Source organism: Acanthochromis polyacanthus, chromosome 14, assembly GCF_021347895.1.
Source record: "Acanthochromis polyacanthus isolate Apoly-LR-REF ecotype Palm Island chromosome 14, KAUST_Apoly_ChrSc, whole genome shotgun sequence".
In the NCBI taxonomy this organism is placed as follows: Eukaryota; Metazoa; Chordata; class Actinopteri; family Pomacentridae; genus Acanthochromis; species Acanthochromis polyacanthus.
Window position 1 is genome coordinate 20,921,831 of NC_067126.1, and position 25,037 is coordinate 20,946,867.

Below are 25,037 nucleotides of genomic sequence, written 5' to 3' on the forward strand. Positions count from 1 at the left end.
TGTGTCGCCAACATTATCTTAAATTCTTTTATATAAAGTCAATAAATATGCATTTCAGGTTGAATGTACAGTACGGTGTTAGATGTGTCTGAGGAGGTCAGAAGACACTGTCTGCATGCAGATGAATGACTATAAGCAGTTTCTCCATACTTAAGTATACAAAACATTTATGTATGCTGAAATTGGCTCTTACTGTATAGTTGTTGTTCTTTTTTTAGTCTTTATGAGTTATAGTATCTCCATGAAGCTTTCTAAATGCTTACACAGTCACCTTAACCTCTATTTTCTGCAATACAATCATAATCCAGGGCAGTGAACTTTTGCCTAATTATATACAGTTGTTGTTTTTTTCAGCTAATGACTGAATTTGTTGGTGATCAGATATGATGCAAAATCTTTATAAGGTTAAAAAGTCCACATTATGCTTTATTGGGACTTCGCTTTCGTCAGCGAGGTGAGAAAGCCCAGAATCCACACCAAAGGGAATTGTTTTCTCTTACAGAATACGCTGCTTTTTAATGCTTAAAATGTCTTGTATGAAGTTCAGGATTGTCTTCCGTTACCTATTTACATCATCATGTAGCACATTTGCATAATGCCCACTGAGTGGTCACACCCACAAACAGAACAAGCAGCTTCCTTGCAGTCTGCCACTATTTCTTCATTAAAGTTACTTCTGTGAGAGCTTCACCTCTCTGCTGGTACGCAGAGATCAGGGTTTACAGTACGTAACCATGACCATCTGATCCCATCAGAGCTGACTGGGCTTTTCAAGTGATGGGGCCTCAAAGAGACGGGAGCTAAAATGAAGCATTTCAGACAGAGAGTGAGAAGAGGTGCTCCAGTAATGTCCTGTATGAGAAAAAGAATGTATTTTTTAAACATTAAAGCACAAAGATAATCTATTAAACCACAAAAAATAAAATAAAATAATGAATGTGAATCGGCATAATATTGGGCTCTTTAAAAATCCAAACAATTCATTATGCATTTACATTATATAATCTTGGGGAAATTATGTTATTTAAAGTGAACAACAGATTTAGCTGTTTATCCACCTTTGTTAAAATCAGGGAAAGCTCAGGCTTTCCTAATTTTAGAAACAAGCACTTCTACTGGTGCAGTAGAAGAAAAGGTGCCAGCAAACCTGCCACATCAAAGCAGACTGCTCACCCAAACCTCCTCTCTAAGAATTTTAGTAGTTCTATATAATCACATTTAGGGTTAGGCATCAAGAGCCAGTTCAAAAATTTAGATTTCAAAAGGAGTCACTGAGTAATCTTAATTTCAGTTCCGCTTATTGGTTCCTGAACAAATTCCAATATGCTAGTTACAGGTACCATGTATCTACCAGGACCTGCTATCTGTCTGTAGAATTAATCATGGCATTTAGGTTGAATGCATGCATGTCTTTCTGTCTCCTAATGCATTTCTCTTCCTAATTTGAGTCTGTAGCATTATTGTCAGTTAATCCACTCAGCTGTTGCTGAGCTACTTGATTAGCTGGTGCACAACTCAAATTTTGTGACTCTCATACCAATCACCTTAATTTAGCAAATGATGCTGCAAAACACAAGACAAAGATGGGACTGGATTCTATCATTACAGTAGGTGAAAGTAACACAAAAATGTTTGCAAAAAACAAGACCATCATCGCTACATCATCTTGCCCTGCATTCCCACTGGAAACATTTATCTGTGGTGGGAAACATTTCACATAAATCTGCTGGAAGAACACAGGAGGACATTGTAGTACCATCGCATGAACAGGAACTCTTTACTTCTCATCTGTAGCGGCAAACAACTCCAGGACTTCCAGTGACTATTGTGCTCAGTTAGGCATGTTGCAGCTAAATACGGTACCTTAGCACTCTTATAGCAACACTTTGCTGCAACTGCAACAGCGTGCTGATTTCTCTCTCACACACCGGGAGCCTCACCTAACACAACAAACCCACTGGTCTACATCACCACCTTCATTAACTGGGGTGTGCAGTCTGGCTGTGGGTGTGTGGACCTAACACGTTGAAAAGATAGTAGCCATATTCATTCAAAAAGTTAATGAGAGGTTGTTTACCTCGATGGAGGTGGGCTGTTTGCAGGAAGGACTCTGATTCTTTACTTCAGTAAAGGAACAAAAAAACACACTGTAATGATCCTGCAATGAAAATGTTACTTGATGTAAAAATGTATCACTATAATCAGCAAACTGTAATATGGTATTAGAGTAAAAGGGCTTAATGCAGAAAACTGGGCCCTGTGACTATTACAATAATTACTATTACTCTGCCAAGGAATGCGGCGGACATATGTGACGATCAGGGTTAGTCTGTCTGTCTATCTGTTAGCAACATTACTCAAAAATGGACAAACGGATTTGGATGAAATTTTCAGGGAAGATCGGAAATGACACAAGGACCACCTCATTAGATTATGGAAATGGTGCAGCTTATAGTCTGGATCCATGGATTTGATAAACATTTATCATTGTGAGATAGCGGCACAGCGGCACTGTAACTATGACAACGTGTGAACGCTACATCAGCTACCTGTTGACGATCACATGATCGTGATCCACCGCTTATCGGGACTTGTCCGTCAGGCAATTGATTGAAGTCCTATCAATTCCTGCTGCCTGCTAAATATTGAAGTCATGCTATTCAGTATCTGTACATAACGTACACATGCATAACACACACCTGTACTCAGCGCAAGGTCGCTCTGTTTGTGGGTACATCTATATTAAATGGTCACATTCTATGCTGCTGTGATTTCTGATCATCAATAACTAAGTAACAAATGGCGCATTTCTGACAATCCTACAGGATATGGGGAATGAAAAGCACTTGGAGTACTGTAATCTCTGAGTGCCTTTCTAGTATAGCATATTATATCATCTGATTGTTAAAACTCATGCATTTATCTAAAAGCAGGACTCTACTGTTGTACTCACAAAAATCACAGATTTAATAAAATGCAAATTATTCCCAACCTGAAATTAATTCTGTTTTCATCCCTGAGAGACAACACATGTTGTTTGCATGACGACAAGACGTCACTTGGTGGGACAACACGTACACACAGTAGGTTGCTTTAAATGTAAGTGAGCAAACAGCGCTGTCATTTTTCGAGTGCAGACAGACTCAAACATGCAGCTGTCTGTGTTTTGAGCCCAGCTAAACAGAATGTGCCAGTATGAACATTTGGACTGCCAGTGCTGCGTCTATGTTAAGCTCCAGCAATATTGGTCAGTTAAAATTACAATCAATTTTTGTGATGACTGCAATGTGCATTCATTTACACACACACACACACACACACACACACACACACACACACACACACACACACACACACACACACACACACACACACACAGACTATACTGTGACTATTTGAAGCAGCATTAAGTGAAATCTTCAGAGCTGTTGTGTTTTCAAAACAGCCAGAAGGAAGAGACATAAAATTCTCTCAGTTATGTTGATTTTATTGCCTGTTCATTTAAATTTAACCAACCACATAAACACGCCAGCAGCCTCACACTGTGGTAGATATTTGTGTAGCACATTGTGCATGAGGGTGAAACTTCTGTCTGAACACTTGTTTTTCTTTTTTCTTTTTTTGTTTTGTCATACATTTCATGTATTGAATGATGAAATAAATTTCAGCAATTAGGAATAATTTGTAATTAAGGGATAATTTTATGGACACAACAATTATTCAGGTCAAATCATTCATAACTATAAACAAGTCGACAACCATTAAGTTAAGCTATAATCCACAATTAGAATTCTACATTAAAACAATGAACTTCTATTTCACATGGCCCGAATGACAATCTAATTCATTACTTAATATGCTTTACATTTCATGCTGCATCTTCCATACAAGCCTGCACCCTATCACCAACAGCACATAATCCAACTGTGTCCCATTCAGATATTATCAGAAAAATTCATACATGTGGGGTTACTCGTATCTGCCGCAGAATAATTTAGCAGACATTTTCTTGTGCACACGTACTAAATCCGACCTACCTTGAACACTAGAAGTATTTTTCAACCCAGGCGCGTATAGTCAGCAGCGCAGAGCTGTAAGTAATCCTGACATAAATGACCCATCACATTACCTACATCTGCTGTGTTAACATCTGTCTCCTATTCATCTGCAAAATCTTCCACAGGAGTCGCCTTAAAGCTTGGACGCCTTTTACAGATATTCCATTCACAACCTGCTGCAATGTGACATCAAGCTTGTAAACAGACGCGCTGCATGTATTCCTACTGTTTTCCAACTCTGTGCCCTTCGAGACTTGAATGCCTTTCAAAAAGAATTCCTGTATATTTAAACTCTTCGCTTTGCTCGGTATTTTCCCCAATTTTTTTTACCTCCTAATTTTTGCAGCGGACTATTTTTCTACTGTTGGCCATTTTAATTTATTGTTGGCAGATTTTTATACAAATTTTGCCTCAAGCATAAACAAAGGTTTATTAAACAAAATTAATATCTTAGGTGTCACATGGTTTTTAAAATGCTATTAGCTAATGTGTTTTTTAAATATAGTTATGATTCATTATGCAATAAGCCACTGTAAAGGATTCTATGGCAGTTTCATTGATTCTGATGAAAAACATTTAATAAATTACAGTTTAAAAGGCAAATTTATTATTCACAGCCTACATACACATGTTAATTATGTTCCTGATTGGTAAAACAGCCACACACAAACTGAACTAACTGCTTAACCTGTTCCACTAATCTGCATTTCAGTAGTATTTCGCTGATAGTAATGTACAGTATAATCAGTATTATCAGCTGTAGGTTAAATGACACAATCCTTGCAAAAAAATGAAACATGCACCAACAACAAGAGAAACCAGCAGGCCCGCATAACGAATCAACATATATTCAAAGGTAACAGTGAGCTAGCACTTGTTAGCGTTATCAAGTGACTGACTGTAAAGTTGTTTTCAGCAGCAATAAGTGCAGGAGTACAATAAGGTAGGCCATCAACCGTCTCGATCTTTCGCTAAAGACATATTACTGCAATAATACCTAACTCAAAAATGATTTTCTTTGGGTGGAGATAATGTTTGTCACTTGGATTTTATCTCTGGTCCTGGCAGCTGGAGTCAGACTGGGTTAGATGGTTTGCTTCAAACCTGACAAGTGTGTTTTTCTGTTAGATTAATGGGGGGGGGGGGGAAACATGTCAAAACTCATACAATTTATTTGTGTAACACAAACACTCAGCAGAATCACGTCTTCTGCACCAAAATGTCTGCGACACACTCGGGGTAAACAGAGCGGCACATCAACTGCATACAGCTTGTGTGTAGTTTTGAGAAATTGTTCCAGTGACTCACAACATTAACAATATATTACAAAGCACCATTACTGAGAGCAATGAAATGTGCCATTTACCCTTTGGTGGACAGCTTTAGCTGAAGTGTTTCACAGCGCCATGAGCGCACATATTTTTAGGCTGGATGACCCCTTTGGGAATCCGCACTGTGACCTGACATTAACAAAACCAAACTGGCAACAATGGCTTTTCCCAGCAGCTATTGTTAGATGAATTACGAAGAAATGTTATGTGATTAGTCAGGGCATCGTGTAAGCTGACAAAAACAGCAACTCCGGTTAGTGAGAGAAAGTCTTGGTTCTTTCAAGAGTCAGTGTGAGGCGAATCTAATGCATCTTGGCAATGAATAGTGTCCATTGATTCCAACACATCAAACCCACTTCCTCTTCACAGAGCCCCTTGCATGTCTCTTCCCTGAGTGTTTTTTTTTTTTTTTTTTGTGAGAATGTGTGCACACATCCATAGATTCTGCTTGAACAAAGGAAATCCATCCGAGATGAAAATTTATGCAACGTCCATGTCTCTTCTGGCAGTTCTGAATGAACTGACAACAGGAGAAAAATCTTGGACCTATTTAGTTGACACTGATTGGGAGTGACTGATCATTTCAGGGCATAGCAACAGTTGCTATGCTTGCAGGGTCGTGTTTACATTGACTGATGAAGTAAAGACAGTGACACCAGAAACCCTTCCACATAAACAAACAGAAGATGCATAGCTGACTTGACCTCAGACTCATGGTATTAAGCCAGAAATTGTGATGTGACCTGCTCTTTTCTGAGAGCACCGAGTGCCTCAGTGCACAGCGACAGCAGTATCAGTGTGAGATCTCCTGAAGAGGAATGGAGCTGTAATGTCATTTATCTACAGGGCTCTGTTAACGTTTGCTCCTAGGGAAGTACGAAATTGAGATAAAAGCTGGTGACCAATCGAGTGTCAGCCTGCCTAGTGCCTGCTTGCGCTGATGACGTGCTGATAAAAGCGACGGATGAGAACACGTGCTACGTCTTCAGATCTCAGTGGCTTCATTTATCTGGGGCACTGCGTAGCATATTCATGGGCAAAGCTTGCAAACGTTACACCAAAAAATCAATACACGGCTGACTGGCTTGCTCCTTTTTTATTATAGGTCTGGTCGTAAAGTTAAGTATGAGTCATTATCAGGAACAGCGTAATTTCCCAGATTTATGCCATTAATGAGGGCCTTTCAGTCTTTGGTCTCATCAGTAGCAGTCTTGTTTATGAATGGGGAGCGTGTGCAGTGATCCAAGATAGCTACATGGGGTTACACTGTGAGCTATAAACTGGGCTCTGCTACATAACCACCTCCCCCTGGGACTTATATTGTCTAATCCAGACAATGGACTTCGATCCAGTTGATAATACAACTTTAAAATATTGTTTCAAGCACAAAATATATTACTTTTAAACTCAACATATGCTTCTGGTAACATACGCTGTCATTAGCATAAGCTGTGCATGAAATTTCCTATATATATATATATATATATATATATATATATACAGCCATTTTTCTTTTATTCAAGAGGAATTTTAATTGCTACTGTGAGCTGTGATATCTGAATGATTTTACAATCTAAGGTAAACACAGCAGCATATCTTCTCACTAAGGATTCTTGTGTTGGAATCAAAAAGAAGTGTTCTGTAAACAGATCTCACACACACATATGTATAAAGGATCATTTTTTCTAAGAATCCTGGCTTTCGTGACTGTTTTTCTGCAGCCATGCTGTACACAAACTGTGAATTGGCCCAGAGTCAATTTTTCCTAAACCAAAAAAAAAAAAAAAAAGATTATTTCAGTGTTTTCAAAACTCCTGCACTAATACACCCACTGTAACAGTTGCTGCAGTTTCTCTGTTTCTGTCACAGTGATTTATGTTGGTAGACTTGCCACTTAAAAATGAGCCTAAGTAATTTTCGAAACAACAAATCCCCGATATCTGATAAAGACGGACAGAAGCAGGCTTGTCAGTTCAAGCCACCACAGCCATACATTTAGTGAGCTGAAAGAAAATCTGTCGCCCAACATCACTCCCTTATTCATTCATTCAATCCTCACTAGTGAGCATTAAATTAGGATTATAGATACTTACGGAGACAACAAAATGTTTGGGTTACACTACAGTACTTTAAAAATGTTATATTTCTTTTTTATTTACATTTGTGAAACTGATTTTCAGCAGTAAACTCATAAAACCTACTTTACAGGCAACTTTGTGGAAATGTTGTACCAAAGTGAGTCTTATATGTTGAATCATGTCAAAGCACAAAAAAACTTAATTTAACATTTCAATTTTAATCAGCGAAATGTTGATGCAGGCGGCTTGTGAGATGACAGCTGAATCAGTATTGGTTTACTAAACTTGTTCCAGTATTTAATCAGCTCGACTTAGTGTCAAGATGACAGCTGAATCAATCTTGATTCAGTGTCAGAGCTGAACAATTTATCATCACGAGTTGTGCATGTGTATTAGTTCAATCGCAAGTAGCGCAATGTAAAGTGAGGCAAATTTAGTTACATTTTCTTTTCAGCTTCATGCGAGAAGAAAACTCACACAGTTCTCAAGTTCCATGAATAATCTACAAGACAAACATATTGGATAGAGCACTATGTACTGTTTTTTAATGGTTTTTGGATCCAGAGGGATTTTTTCATTTGTAAGAAATGGAGTTGACATGCATGCTCTACATGTGCACAGCAAACTGAGTGAGGAACAGAAGGGAAGTACAGAAAAGATAGATATGGTTGCAAAAAGACATCAGGTGGTATGGAAATATTTCAGCTGCAGAAAAGATAACTCTGACCCAAACAGGTGCTCTGTCTGTGGTGTTTTACAACTGTTCATCCAATTTGTTTGCTAAATTAAATCAGCACAACAAAGCTACCACAATTAGTGTTATTCAAGTCACTTGGAGAAAATTCCAGGGTTTTCGCATATTGCAATAAATACAGCAGAATATGACGACTTTTTTTCCCCCCAATATCATGCAGCTATAGTGGCAGTTATGGCTTATAATCCAACCTTTGTTCAACATCAATGATAACTATAGTTTTCAATTTTGATTTCAGTGATGGTCATAAGGATTTATCCAACATCTCTGCCAGACATTTAAATTTAAATTCCAGGTAATTTTGGAATGAGGTTAACTAATCAGAAAACGAACACTGACCTGCATCACTGTTAGTGTGGCATCTGCAAAATGTGGTACATTGCATTGTGATACTCACTACTCTTTTGTTTATTACCGCCCGGCAAAACTGCGTTTTCCGGAAGGTATCGTTTTCAGCTGCATGGTCTTGCTTGCTTGTTTGTCTGTAACAATTTGGTTTCCGCGCGATAACTCGATAAAATATTGATGTAGCCTCACCATATTTGGTACACAGGTGTACCATAATAAGACACAGGTCAAGTTCGCATTTGGTGACTGTGACCTCATTTTCAAGGTCACAGGGGTCATCTTTGTTGCCGGGCGGTCCAAGTTTGGTAAAACTTCTAGTTTAAGGAGTTTTCTATCCATCTATTGTCTATACACCGCTTAATCCTCATTATGGTCACAGGGGGCTGCAGTCTATCCCAGCTGACTTAGGGCGAAGGCATTGGACACCCTGGATGGGTCACCAGTCTATCACAGGGCTACATACAGAGACAAACAATCATACTCGCATCCACACCTACAAACAATTTTGAGTACCAATTAACTCTCAGCACGGAAGCTGGAATACTCAGAGAAAACCCACATATAAACAAGGAGAACATGCAAACTCCATGCAACAAGATTCCAGGAAGGAAACCGGGATCTTCTAGCTGCAAGGCCAAACTGCTAAACCACTTTGCAGCCCAAAACTTTTCTAACTTTATATTATTTACACACTAAGCATTTGGACTCCCAAATAAATTGGTGGACAGTAAATGTTGCACACTATATCTAAATAGGCAGTGATTTCAGATGAAGTCTGTCACATGTTACTAGCTGGAATTACCTGTTCTTATTTTCTCCATTATGTTTGGCATGTAGTGTTATAATAAGAAAGGATTTTAAGATACCAGTCTTTATTCAAGTACTAATTGGTCACTATTTCAGGCCATGTCAGCTCCAAACTGCTAACTTTCCCCTACGCTTCGTTTGCATCCAGAATAGGAGGCCATGGGGAAAGAAAGAAGAAAGTTGCAGGTCACGAACCCTAAACTACAACCCCTCAAGCTACTACAATTAAGTTAGTACAGTGAACATGAAGTAGCTCAGTTACTACTTCAAACCTGGTAGCTGGACAAGCCAACAGTTATCTATGTTAGCATAGCATAGATCAGATAAAGCACTGATTTCTTGGTTTTTAGCTTCAAAAAAGCCAGAAAGCGACACTACCTCTTGAGTGTTGCTCTTGTGACGTCTGTACTCTGCTCCGATATGTACAAAAAGCTTGTCTGGTCTGTCATTTCTAGTTACAGATGCTCAACTATATTTGGATAATGGCTGTTTGGAGAGATAGTTGGCATTTTCCATCAAAAGAAAAGAAGAAACACAGTGAAACAACAGAAACATCACAGGACTCACCTTGAAATCACAAATGCATGTCACCATGTTCCCGATTCGTAGACACTCCCCATCAAACTTGCATGTGTTGGTGTCGCACAAGAACAGATCTGTGTCCCGGTCATCAAAACCTGGAGGACCAAAGTCAACAAGAGACATCAGTGACTAAGTGTTTCTCTGTTCAGCCCTCAAGCAACTCTAACCTGAGCCCCGCTCAGGGTCGTTCATAATGAGCGTCTGCCATTAGTCATGGCTCCCACAACACAATGCACTCTTTGATCACATACTGTGCAATTTAAAAAGACAATGCTCGAGCAGTCCCTGTCCTTAGCTGCCAAAATGACAAAACGGATTTTCAAAACACCAGTCTCTAGACTCTACTGGTTGGATGAGCAAAAGGCATTTCTTTCATTTGTTGTTCTGATGGTGGTGAATGGTGAAGGGTGCTGTATAATATATCAGCCCTGAATTTCCCATATGTTCAACAGACTTGACATCTGGTGACTGCAGAGGTCATAACATATGATTCACAGAATTTTGCCCCCAGTAAAGGAACATCTGTATTCATTATGTTGCTCCGCTCGTTTCTTTATGCTTTCCCTTTAACGTTTGTTTGTGGACGGTAGAGCGAGGCTGACTCCCGGGGCGTTGTCCTGGAGAGCCAAACCTGGGATATGATCCGATTCAGGCTGCGTTAGGGATCTCAAATGACTCCAACAAAGCATCCACAATCAAATCAGAGAGTCACATGTGCATGAGACTGTAGACTGAGCTCAAGGCTATTAGTCTACCTGAGCTGATTGCTTACAAAAAACCACCATGTACTGAAGGCCTTTTGCAAACTACCTCGGTCTACATTCAACCCAGATTCCAGCTGACAAAGATGGAAATTTCACTGTTAGGGCAAGAATCTCTTTAACTTGTTCCAAAGAGGCCTATTTACTTTGGTAATATAATCTCACTCATTCAAAGGTAAAAGAAGCAAAGGCGATGTATTTTTTACAGGTTTGCTGCAAACAAAAATTCAAATTGCTGCAGATAAAGAGGACATTTGCACAGGCAACTGTCAGCCTAATTTATGACAAGCAAAACAATTCCACCAGCATTCAATTATGTAGACTACTTTGGAATAAAATCCTATCACTGAATTAAATAACAATAAAAAAAAAAACAACTCGTATATCCGTAAATCAAAGCAATATGTGTTTGAAAGAATATGGGGACCCTTTATTGAATTTGTTAAGTACTTGGACTTGTCAGATGGCTTGACTAACTTTTGAGTCCCTTGCACTACCATTTAACTGACCACCAAAATATGATACTTCTAAATTCTATAAGTGAAGCACTGTTCTTGGAAGGCCCTGTTCTATTGAATTGTAATTTTTTTCTTCTCTTTCACATTTTATTTATTTATTCATTTTTTACATTCTTTTCCTTGTTGTTAAAAAAAAACACACAAAAACTATAATACTGAAGAGTAAAGTCAATAATTTCTTGTATTTAAGCTGTATAACTTTAAAAAAAATCTTCAATAAAAATGTATATGGCAAAAAAAAAAAAAAATCCAACTGAAGGGATCTTGGGGCGGCTGTGGCTCAGGTGGTAGAGCGGGTCGTCCAATGATCGAAGGGTCGGCGGTTCGATTCCCGCTCTCGCCTAGTCGTGTGCTGTTGTGTCCTTGGGCAAGACACTTAACCCACCTTGCCTTCAGTGCTCTTCACTGGTGTATGAATGCGTGTGAATGTTGGTGGTGGTCGGAGGGGCCGTAGGCACGGATTGGCAGGCTCGCTTCTGTCCCCACCAGAGTGAGTATGGGTGAATGGAAGCAATTGTTGTATAAGCGCTTTGAGTAGTAAAGCGCTATATAAGAGCAAGTCCATTCATTCATCTTGCTACATCTGGTTCATACATTATATGTTGTGAATATTCACCGAACAAAGTGTAAAAATCTAATATCATCATGCGTTTATAAAAACTGCTATATGGTGCATATATGAACCTATCACATATCGGCAAAAATGATCTGATATGCAAAATTAAACTGTATTCCAATGCTTTCATGAGTGACAGGCTGCTCTTCATGAGTCAAATTTGCTATATTTTTGTTGTAAAAATCCTTTTATTAAGTGTTTATAACATTTGATTACCAGAGACATGTACCGTCTTTTTCAACAATAATCTGAATATTATGTTTTAATGTGGCAATGATTCATTTTTTTTTAAATCACAATCTATCATTTACAATAAAAAAAAGTGAAACTGATTGCTTACAGGGACTCTTCAACGCCCATTTGCTATTTAGAGTTTGAACTCATTTTTAGGTATCCAGCCTTGTTTTTTTCCAGCAGGCACCTGTTTCAGGAAAATCTCCTCTAAAAAAAACCCATTCTACTCTCCTCTACCTGGTCATCTCTAAACAGCAGATATTTAGCACCCAGCTGCTGAATATAGTGCAGGATTTAGTGGCTATGAATCAGATATTTCCCTTAGGAGTTGGCAGAGACAAAACCAAAACTAAAAGCGAATGAATACTGGACTTAAATGCAGCAGATTCACACAAACGCCACTACATGTACATTATAATGGCATTGTGTAGCAGCTGGATAATTAAGTAACTGTTTAATTTCACCCTGTCAACTTAAAAGATGGTGTGAACAATGTGTTTCCATTTTCCCTGAATGAAAAAAAAAATGTTGAGAATTTCTGAATTCTTGCTTAAATATACCATGTCAGTCTCATCAGTCAATTTATCTGCCTGTTCATTAAACGTGATGACTAATAATTATGCAGTTATGACCACGAGATCAGTTTATGGAATCGGTTTTATCCAATGCATGAAGTTACAACTAAGAAGAGAACATATTAGGAAAACACTTGGTTTCAGAAGAAAGAACAAGCAGATTAAAAAAGACAGTTATGGGATTATAGTGTTCAGATTATTTTAAGAGCTTCTTAAATTTGGTAGAAAGATGTAACCATGCCTCACAGTAATTACATCAATATACAACCAAAATTTACATTTAAAAGGAAACACACTTTCTCCCCAAAAGGGAAGGCTATGATACCACAGGAAATGCTTCTACTTTAAAAGAGCCACAGAGTCTGAGTCAGGAGGTGAAGGCAGAGGTCCATGACAGGACTTTCACCCAGTAGACCGGGGTTTTCATCCCATGTGGTATCTTTATTCTTTGACTTAAGTTTTGCTTTTTTACTTGCTGTTGAGTCACATTTAGGCAGTAAAAGTGGTTAAAATATGACCCTTTCATGACATTTGAAGCTTTTCCTCAGTTTTCCAGGTTACCACGGTGAATAATCCCATCCTAACTCTCTAACTGACTTACTGAAAAGGAGTGACGGTAAAGCAATGAAATAAATGGCAAGGTTGTATGGATTAGAAATATGTTTATGATATGTCACAAACAAATATTACCCAAAAGAAAATATGCTTCCCTCAAAAAGTAATTGAGAATGAGGTTTAGTTGTAAAGGAAGGTCATTTTCAGCAAACAGGGATGGAAGTTGCATTCTTGGCAGCTTTCAGGCTTAGTAGTTTTAGGCATTTAAAAAATGTTTAATGAAGCATTAAATAAGACAATATAGTAAGTCAAGAAGAGGCTCAAGTCCAGAGGGCATGACAAAATTGGAATTTAAAGTTCAGATAGAACATCAAAGATGCTGATCTTTGATGTTCACAGATGAACAGTGTGGGTTTTGTCCCTGTGTTTGCCTCAGTTCATGCTTTGCTGCCTAGGGGAAAACCCTTTTAACTATGCAGAAAGCTATGCATGCAAAGTTTGATAGTTGTTATATTTAGACAACATTGAAATCATGTGTGCGCTCTCTGAAAGGGACACACCTTGTCAATTTCAGGATCAGAGAATAATGCATCTTTTCTGTCAGATAAACCATCTTTTAGGAGGTTAGAAGTTATTCAATTTAAATACTGAACTAGATGGTATTGGAATGAAGAAATCTCTGATTTGAGTGCTTAAGTCAGCTCACACAGATGTCGTTTCCTGGCAAACCCTCCGACCAAGGGCATCAGTTTGTTTTTAAAAGTGGGAGGGACGGAGACCACAGGACTTTGAGAAAATGTTGAAGAATGGCGGCAAAATGCCACTAGCTGGGTTCGAACTCACAACCACTGCACCAAAGGCAGAGGCTCATCCTGCTGCGCCATCGATACATAAGGATTGAGGGGTCTGTGGGCCGCTATAGTACGAATTCTTACGGGCTGAAATTTTGCCCCTGCACATCTCTGGTCGGAGCTTCCACTTGGCACGGGCGCAAATTTTGCATCTGCACGTTTTTTTTTAACCTCACGAAGGTGTGCTGCATGTCTGTACAACTCACCGCCGAGTGCGGATGGTGCGTTCAGGAGCGTCGGAATTTTCTATACTGCTGAAAATAACTGGGTTTACAACGGCTTACATGTGAAGAATTTGAATGTGTCGGAGACAAAATGACCCCTGACAAAAAGTGGGGGGGACACGTCCCCACCGTCCCCCCCTAAACTGACGCCTATGCCTCCGACTACCCCTGCATGTAGCTCCATCAGACTTAACCAAGGTTTCACTATCATTCAAATAGTTGCATTCAAACCACTAAGAAATAAGCAGACGCAACACACCACAAACAAAACAGCTAATAGTAAAATGAAACATCACAGTTTAAACCACGACCATTCCACACTGATGAAAAAGAACTCTCTGTAGCTGCCCCATATATCTTTAATCTCCAAAACTCTTCAAACACTATTCAGATTAAACATTGCCATTTACCCTTGTAGAAACCTTGACAGGCAATTTTTATCCCAAAGAAAGAAAGAAAATAGAAATATTCTCAATGTCCTTAGCTTTGCCATGCACATTGCAAGCCAAATATTTTACCGTGCTGTTTTCTATTCATAGAACAGAGATTCGTATTGCAATGGACACTTAGATACAGCATCTTCTGTAACCTAACTATAATAACCAATGCCCTCTTCCACTTCTAAAAGCCCTCCTTGGCATGGAACAACCTATTAGGCAATAATACCCCATGGAAGAGAAGCCCATGCTGAAACAAACCTGCCATTTGCCATGGTCCTGAATGACCATAAAGTGTAAGCTGTCTATGCAAATATACAATCATCGAGCCAAGAACAATGACATGAGAGGTCTCCACGTTTGGAGTGCAGGGATGGAACAAAGCCCTTAGCCCGAAGAGGGCCATACGAGGCAGCCTGGAAAGCTACAAAAAATTGGCACCCACACAACTGGCATGTTGATGATACTCACTGGAGAGAGGCATTGTTGTGATGACAGCCATACTATGAGCTATGTGTATACAAACGATTGGAAAATATCAGATCCTTTTCAGGCCAACTGGTAGCCTTTTTGTAAGATGGGAATTTTTTATTTTTTTTTTTCCACAGTGAGTGTGTGAAATCACTCCAAACTACTAATTTCATAGTTCGATATTTTGGCATTTTTCAAGCTTGCCTGGGCAGCAGGACAAAGAAAAAGAGAGGTAACTGTTGTTAAATGAAAGGAAAAAGAAAATATGACTCCTTCACATGCCATTAAGCTGTCTTCTTTACTACGAAACAGATGTGCGGTTTGGACATCTTCAGAAGCCAGGAAGCAAGAGGAACACATCTATCACTTGTAAACAATAACTTAGAGGGATTCATTATTGCTGGAGACATTCTTATTGTCTTGTGAACAACAGTGCAATCAAGACTCACAGATGAAGACACTTCGTCTACACTGTAATTACAAAGAATGTTTCTGTGAACTGTTCACAAGTGACATATCAGCCTTTTCTATGGCTGGAAATGTCTGACGCTCTGAATGAACCGAGAATAAAACACAACAGAATGTCTCATGATGATCATTTTTTTGAAATAAGGCCCCACAGTGCGAAGACTTTCAATAATAAACTGCACAAATTGTAATTAATCTTAAAACAATCAGTGGCTGTGAGCAAGATTTACACACTGGTACAATTTAATTTCTCATATGTAAAGATGTATTACATGGTAATAAATGGCCTACAATCACTCTCACATGCGGTTTGTTAGAAGTTGGTTCTCATCATCCCAGAAACATGTGTTTTTTAACCATGAAAGAAATTTGGCCTTTACTGCAGTCCAACTCTCCTGCGGCAGCTGGTTTGAGTTCTAACATCTGAGTGCATATGTTTGGAAGACATCAGCATCAATACAGGAAAAATGAGGTGTCAGTGAAATTTGGCAAACATTACTGGAGAGAAAACATTAATTTGAACATATTTTGTAAAAGGAAAAAAAAAGGATGTGTAATAAGAAAAATATGAAGCAAATGTTGCAAAACCCGTCCTCTTTTCATCTAGCACAAAGGCTTGGATGCACAAATTTTAATCATGTCAAAACATCATCATGTCTTTAATCACCTCAACTAATAACATAAATCTACTACAGTTATCAGTAGTTCAACAGTATTTTTATGGAAATAAATTTCCAATATTAAATAAGTCTTAATAAGTCAACAAATCCTTCTGAAATGATGTAGCATTATGTACAGTACTCTGACCTTACCATAACTGTGTAATACTACACAAATTCAAAATCAGGGCAGACAGTTCCTTAAACTGAGACTGGATTTTGAAAAAAAAAAAAATCCCCAAAAACTCTATGTCGGTTACATTTTGGTATTTTTTTTAAATTTAAGACAAAGAAACTAGGGGCAACGCATAGATGTACACTAGCGTTCAAAAGTCTGAGGTCACCCAGGCAATTTCATGTTTTCCATGAAAACTCACACTTTTATTCATGCGCTAGCATAACTGGACAAAGGTTTTCTAATCATCAGTCTTTCCACACCATCAGCTAACACAATGTAGCATTAGAACACAGGAGTGATGGTTGCTGGAAATGTTCCTCTGTATCCCTATGTAGATATTCCATTAAAAATCAGCCGTTTTCAGCTAGAATAGTCATTTACCACATTAACAATGTCTAGATCTGATTCATTAAATATTATCGTCATTGAAAAAAAGAAATTCTTTCAAAAACAAAGACATTCCTGAGTGACCCCAAACTTTTGTACAATAGTGTGTTAAGTTGGCAAAAGGACATGGAACAGGCAAGGGTTGGATAAAAAGAATGACTGTATACAGAAGCTACACATAGCACCCATGTCATCACTGATGTGTCATCACATCATTTTACTATCTTAAAGCCATCATCCTTTTGGTCTTCTGAAACTGGACATGATAAGTGAGAGGTTAAGGTTACTGACAACTTACCTACACCCCATAGAGAAGCGATTTGTCAATAAGAAGGTAGCCACACCCTACAGCATCCTCTGCTTTATTGTCTATTTTACTGTAAATAGGACAATTATTTACAAAATGAACGTCATACTGTATCAGAGGGGGCTTTAGAGTAGCAATTGAGACCATAAACTCATTAAGAAAATATTTACTGAGGTAGTAAATCAAGTGAATCGTAGGGACATCTTGTCACAAACTCATTTTAGTTCAGGGGCCACATGTAGCCCAATGTGATCTCAAGTGGGCCGGATCAGGAAAATCAGAACATAATAAAAAAAATGTCCCTTTGTTTTAGCTAAAAAAACAATTACATTTATGAAAATATTTATGTTTAATGAACTATCTTTTTACAAAACATTATAAACAACCTGAAATTTCTCAAGACAAATGAGTGAAATTTTAATATTATGCCTTAGTTTATCATTTGTGCATCACAACTTACAGATCACAATGTATCTACAAAGGTACAAACATCTGGAATTGAACAATATAGTATTTTACTTTTTGATCAAAAGTACCTCTCAAGATCTACAAATTATTTTACATTTACATTAATTTACCACTGGTGTAGTAAGCCTAACCAATGTGTAAAATAAATATGTAAAAACTACATAAACATTGTGGCAACACAGGGGACAAATTTAAAATAGCAGTTACTTTTACTGAAAAATTGCAGGTAATGTCTCTAAATTTCTCCACTTTGCTGTATGTTTGACACCGCTGGTCTAGAGTAGCCAGCATTAGCTCACAATAATGTGCTACTTAAGCTAAAGAACATTTAAGCTCTCTAATGAGCGAGTGGATGTGATCTCATGCTGTGATGCTTTGCTTAAGGGTGTAAAGTTTGCTATCACATATCAGGCAGTGATACTTCAGCAACTACTGGCAAGTGTAAAAAAAATCCACTACGTGAACTCATGCGCAAGGATCAGCTCACTACTAAGTTGACTCTTGTCCAAATAAAGACAGAAAGATGAATGAGATGTTTCACATGACAGCGCTGGGTATGAAAGCTAGCACTGTTTATCTTCCTTTTAGGGAAACTGTGGATTGAATGTCCAGAAGTAGCAAGTCTTTTCCATGATGAAAAAAGGGTAAAAACGAAGACTAAAAACTGCTCTGACGCACTGCCACATCACAAACCTCAAATAAAACAAAAATAAAGGATTCGTTTTTTAAAGCACAATTGCCATGAACTTTTAAGTTGCCATTCAGTAAGTAGTCTATGATTAAACCTACAAGTCGCACTTTAATACATTTAATAGACTCTTTTAATGGAACAACTCCAGCTCCAACATCATCAGCATTACAAAAAGGAACTGCGGGGAGGGCAGTGACAGCAGACACTGAATAGCATCGCGACAGTGGAAGCAGCAGGTGTTTCTGTGGAACAATGATACTATATGATAAATAATTCCATGGCATTAAATATGAAATTCACAATGATCTGAGCTGTCATTGCTCAGTGTGCACCTTCAAGGTTTTATCGCAAGGCGTGCTGCCTCTTTTTCTCTTTTTTCAAGGCCGTCTTCCGGGCCATCGAGTGTCAGGGTGCTGGTTGTGCTCACAGCCCTGGATGCACCGTGTCACACACCTGGAAAACTTATACTTCCTGCACCTGCCCTGCCGTTCCAGGGGGAGATTACAGTGAGCTGAATAATTAACGAAAACAAGCTGGCAAACATCAAATATTGAAAAGGTAATGTTTATATGCTAACGATTAAGATGGCAAGCGAAGCACTTACTTGTCTAAAAGAGAGAGCTTGTCAGCCAAATGCATCTCCTCCTACCTACCTGGAATTTCACTACACTAAGAAGAACAAGGAGACCTCCCCCTGCTTTAAGCATTGGGCTGATCAATAATTAAGTAGGTTAAATTAATAATGAAGGCTGAACAACCACAGTGGTGAGACATCCTCTCTTGACCCCTTTCATGCTGGGGGCTTTTTATATATATATCTTTGCAACAGGTTTTCAAATGTTTCTCATAAAGGGAGTCACAGTTCACCTCTCATATCAGGTTAAGAAAAGGCACTGTAGCTCCAAAACAATAGCATATACTCAAATTATTATAAGAGCTGCTTACTTTAATTACAGCAAGTCTTAAAAAGTGTTTTTTTTCACATGGGAAAATGAAAACAATTTCAGCTAAACAACTTTCAAAAACCCCCTTAATGCAGCCAATTGCCAATTAGTAACTTTAGATCCCTTTTTGATTAAACCGTGCCAGCACTGCCTTCTCTGATAATTCATTTTCCATTACTGTTTACTGTCAGAGGTGTAGACATGCATGCAAGGAAAGTACTTTTGACCGCAGCCTCGACAAATCTTGGGAGCAGATGGCCAATTCTCTCCAGACTAATTCACTCCACTTGATGGGATTTACAGGAGGCTTTGCATATTCTACACTTCTGCCTGTCACTTCAACTATCAAAGCATCACAGGGACTTTCAGAGTTAACAATGGCTGGGGCATTCACTGAAGAAGGGATTGTGGCTTCTTTACAGAAATTTCCCAGCAGGGGATGTAAAGTATATCATGGGATAATTAAACTGTGACCAGACATTCATGCAGTGCCACCACTACAATGCGGTAATCTGTGATAAAGATAAAACTGAACTGGACTGACTGGACTGGCAGTAGTTGTTTTTAATATGGATGATTATGGCCCAAAGATGTAAACTGCCTGTTGGCAAAAGTCTGCCATGTGTTTCTAATAATGACAGCACAGACTTTGCTCATTTATTTAAATAATACTTGCCAAAAAAAAAAAACTACAGGCAAAATGCCACCTATGGTTTGATTGTGATAATTACACAAAATACTGAAAACACAGTTAACTGTGCGGGATGAATATGACAACCTGCCCAATGTGTCTGAATAGAGTTGACTTCTCTGAGCACACGTGCAGAGAAATTTGGAAGTAGGATCCGCATCTGAGCTCTTGTAGGTAAATTTTTCACATGACAGACTAAGTTAGCAACCAGCACAGTGGAGCAGCAGTTATAACGCTCAGTATTTCCCTAGATTCAAACCTAGAACTAAAGGAGCGTGGACATGTGGGCACTGGACTTAAAGTCGCTTTAGGAAGTATTTAAAATCCTTCACTTTTTAGACACTTTATTGTGTTGTAGATTTTATTTACATTTATCTAAAAAAAGCAAGTCCCACTGAGATTAGAGATCTCTTTTACCAGGAAGACCTGGCCAACCATGCAAAATTTAATAAGTAATATAAAACAGACACATACTACACGAATAAACAATAAACAGTAAAACAATAAAACAGATTGACAGCTATTCAAGGACAGTGACCTCTGAGGTTTAATCTTCAATGGCAACAATTGCCATTTTGCCCATGTGTTGGCAAGTTAACATTTGCTTGTGGCTTTAGACGGGACTAAAACTCCACTCACTTGAATGGAAGCCACATCAAACCGATTGTGCCACATCTTACTCTCACAGTGGACTTGGTTTATCTCTATTGCACCTGCTCTGGATGAAAAAATGTTTAAGAGGCTAAAGTCTACTGTGACATGGCACAAGGAGGAGCTCCAGAAGTCTAGTTCCCTCTCAGAACACTTGACAATATGGACATACAGTGTGTTGAAATGTTAATATGGGTTTTTTCCTCTATGATAGCAAAAACTAAATAAAATATTGTCAGTCTTGGCTTTAAGACATATTTGAATTTTGATTCAGCTGGCTTCATAGATAAAGACATACACTAACGTTGAAAATACTGGGGTCACTCAGAAATGTCCCTTTTTTAAAAGAAAAGCAGTTTCAATGACGATAACATTAAATGAATGAGAAATACAGTGTAGACATTGTTAATGTGGTAAATGACTATTCTAGCTGGAAATGGCTGATTTTTAATGGAATATCTACACAGAGGTACAGAGCAACATTTCCAGCAGCCATCATTTCTGTGTTCTAATGCTACATTGACCGCTAGCACATGAATGAAAGTGTGAGTTTTCATAGAAAACATGAAATTGTCTGAGTGCAACTTTGAGTGCAATGATTTTAATAGTATGAAAAGTAGCAGTGGAAGTCCATGCTCGCTTTTGTGTGCATAGAAGTCATAACCACTATGAGCAAACTAAAAGCCAAAAAGAAAGACTTTTTTTTCGAGGGTTCCATATAATTTTTAGATGACAACCCTATTTACACACACTAAGAATGAGAACCTTTGGCTGGCTAGTTCATAATGCAGCAGTAGGCATACATACAAATCAATAGAAAATTGACATCCTCTTTGATCAAAATGGCCCTTTTCACAGCAGTTTTTATGACTTACCTTAGCAATAAAAAATCCCTTTAAAGTCCATTTAATTGCCTTAACAATGGCGCAGCTCTACCTTTTCAGGTGTCCTAGAAAGTCATGACAGTGTGACAGGAGCCTGCACAAAACAGCACTAGAAGCAGCTAAATGGAACTCAGCCATCATTCATTTTATTATTTACGCCTGTTCCTTGCTTACCGTGACATGTCACCATGTCTAACTTTTCATTTTCTCTAACATTACTCTTTCAACATGGCAGCAAGTGACAAAAGCCTCTCACAGCTCAGTCGTCGTTTTTCAGTCTCCGTACGTACGTGGAGATTACAGATTCTCAAGCCCCCTGAAAAACTGCTCAGATATCATTCATTTGAAAAACAGCCACACGTCAAGCATATGGAGGACTACTCTTTTCTGTTACAGGACTCGCAGGATTGTTTTCATAAATCCTGATTAGTGCAACTTTAGATTTATACCAATGACATGCCAAGTCAGTGTCTGCACTGAACAGATTCGGTTAGTGTCAGGATCATTTCGGGACTGTGCCTCCTCAGTGGCAGTTCCTTAAGCCATCCACAGATGCAAAGCAAACAAACGGCAATCTTTGTTAAACCGAGTTGTTTTTCCAACTTCACATTTTATCCCACTGAACAAAATCTTATTCAGTACTTGTTGAAAGGCAGCACCGATTAAACTGCTACCTTCTCTTCCTGACTCTTCTGCTTGTGTCTTAGCGCTGAAATGACACCAAAGTCATAACCAATCTGATTTGTGTTGTGCTGTTAAAGTACATTATGTACAGAAAGGAGTGAATAATTAATCCCAGGGCAATTATTGTGAGATGTTTATTATTAATAATAATTTTACTGTTATTATTATTATTATTTGAAGGGCATTATCTGCTTTATGGTAGACTATATCAACAACTACGTCACTTGTCATACTCTATTAATTCTAATTGATGCTGGGTGTGTGTGTGCGTGCGTGCGCGCGTGTGTGTGTGTGCAGCAGTGTTCTCAGCATATGCACTTAAGCCTCCTCAAGGCGTGTTGGATAAAAGCCTCCGCCGAAATGCATATGAGAGTGTCAGGAAGTGGGGAGGCAAGCAAGTATGTATTTGGACAGGATGTCTACCATTATCAGTCATTATAAGACGTGCAAATCATCACCATCATCATCATCATCGGCAGCTGCAGCACGAACCCATCCTCTGCTTCAGCACAACATATACTGTGGTAAGGAGCTTATCTGAAGAGAATCTGACTAGATGTACGATCAACTGACAGCTAAATCACAGGACAGTAACGCATTCAAACGGACGAGCTCCTTCATCACTGCTCTGCTGTGGATTCTTGGAGGGAAAACTCAAAAATAGTCACTGTTTCTTTAAACTGAACACAACTACAGTTCATTCTGAAGAATAATATCGCCGAAAACCCACCGAATATGACAATTCCACACATGTAAATACCACAGATGGTTAGAGCAGTGACAGCAATCTTCCAGAGGTTACAGTAATGAAAGATATTTCTCATTTGGTCTTATTTGTCTGTGTTTAATTAAGCCAGACTTAATTAGCCTATTCTCATAATCAAATTCATTTTTAAAAACTTTGATCTCCAAATTAAGCTCCTCTGACAGGCTGGTTTTGCCTGCGGAAAGTCAAATGCGAAATTATCACAGATCATTTCTTTTAATATCCTACCTGTCACCATATAAAACATTTCTTGTGATGCCTGTAATATATCATCTTTTCATTTAGATGCCATCCGCTGATGCTCCTTCCCAGTCATGACTCCACGCTGATGCCTGGCTGTTATGAGCCATAATATCAATAATGCTGCTGCCCATGAGTGTGTGGAATCGGCTTGGAGCTATTTTAAGGGTTCAGACTTGGACAGGCGGCAGGGGAAATATATGGCGGCACAGTCGACTGATTTACAAAGGGGAGGCGAGGCGCTGCGCTCTGCAGCCCGCTCCGCTTCTTTTTATCGTTTTGGGCACCGAGGACAGAAAACAAGTTTACAGCTCAGTGGCCTATAAAAGAAACGACTGCGTTTTTATTCAAAGCAACACTTGATTAAACAACTGGCATGCCAAATAAGCCCATAAAAGCAGACTCATAATGTCCCGCTGCGATGAAGGGAATTTGCTGGATTAAAGTTAATGCCCAATCTGAGCTGAATAATAAACCGGAGAATTTTTTACGCACCGACTTCGACTTGCGCTCCAAACTAACAGTTACGGTGGCGCACGTCGCGTTATTTATTCTGGCGACAAGTCTTCCCTATCACCTCCTGCTCTGCCACTCGTTAAAAATGATCCTTAAATGTTGCCGTTTCCACTTTGTGTCGGATCGAAACCATCGACCCCTCTCTCGCCTGCCAGGTGACAGGATCGGCGCTGCACGCTCCGCTGCACGCTGCAACTAAACTAAATGCACATCGAGCAACACCAAAAAGAAAAAGAAAAAAAAAAACTCTCCATCCTCTCTCATCATGGGGCTTTGCAGTCCTCTGCAGCCTGAGCGCTCCGCCAGCAGCACAGAGCCCGGGCAAGGCTGGCCGCAGGATACAGCAAAAAAAAAAAAAAAAAAAAAAGAAGAAAAAAAGAAGAGCTCACCTAAACTTTGATGCTGCTCGGCGTTGACGTGACGGACTTACATGACCCTAACTTGGAAAATAGGTGCGCATCCAGATACATATGAAACAGAGCCAGAGGCAAGCAAGGCGGCAACTTAATGAAATGACTCTCACCGGAGCAGTTCCAGCCGGTCGGCGTCTGGCAGTCGCTGAGGGAGGAAGGGAAGGCGCGCAGCTGCTCCACAGGTAAAGTGGCGAGAAACGAGACGAGAGTGATCCGGAGCCAGCCTCCCGCTGTCCCGCTCCACTGGCGCAGCCGTCGGGGCTCCTCGAGCTGTGCCTGCGCCACCACGGACAGACCCATGTCTCACTGGCCCCGACCACACAGGCGAGGTGGGAAAGAGACGCAGACGCGCACCGGCAACTCCAATCCCGACAGGTTCAGCGGGGCGCCTAGAGACCAACAGCGGACCATTTTCCGAGCGAGACCGTGCGCCCCATGTAGCAGTGCCCCGGTGTAGACTGACCAAATGGGTTCCGCCCGATCCAAAGAGGGAGGCTGCTGCAATAACAGTAATAATAATAATACAAAAAGGAGGAGGAGGACTCGGGTGGGAACTGCCGAGAGGGTTGGTGAGCGATGGAGGAGGTTATGTGGGATGAAAAAAGTTAGCGAGGCAAGCGAGAAGACTTGCGAGCAGGAGAGGATGCTCGAGGATGAGGAGAGGGGAGAAAAGATGGGAAAGAATTTTTTAAAAAGGAGGGGGTGATACAAAAGGAGGTCATAAAACTGTAAAAAAAAAAAAAAAAATGAGAGGATGCAGCCAGAGTATCCCACAGGCAGGGTTTGGAGACGACGGCAGTTGTGTAATAGTATCCACGGGTGAAACGAGCAGCGGTCCTCCCGTTTACTTTGTATGTGCGGTGCGTTCAGAGTCGCAGCGAGTTGGTGTT

General features: G+C 39.4%; 1 protein-coding gene across 1 annotated transcript in view; it reads right to left on the reverse strand.

The window, feature by feature from the left end:
• tmeff2a (transmembrane protein with EGF-like and two follistatin-like domains 2a) overlaps window positions 1-25,004 on the reverse strand; it is a 144,324-nt gene extending 119,320 nt beyond the window's left edge. Inside the window, exons 1-2 of the mRNA XM_051959146.1 lie at window positions 24,258-25,004; window positions 9,944-10,053 (exon numbers count right to left, since the gene is read on the reverse strand). Coding sequence (XP_051815106.1) covers window positions 9,944-10,053; window positions 24,258-24,447 — 300 coding nt within the window. The 5' untranslated portion in view covers window positions 24,448-25,004. The remainder of the gene's footprint in view (window positions 1-9,943; window positions 10,054-24,257) is intronic.
• Window positions 25,005-25,037: the final 33 nt, after the last annotated feature.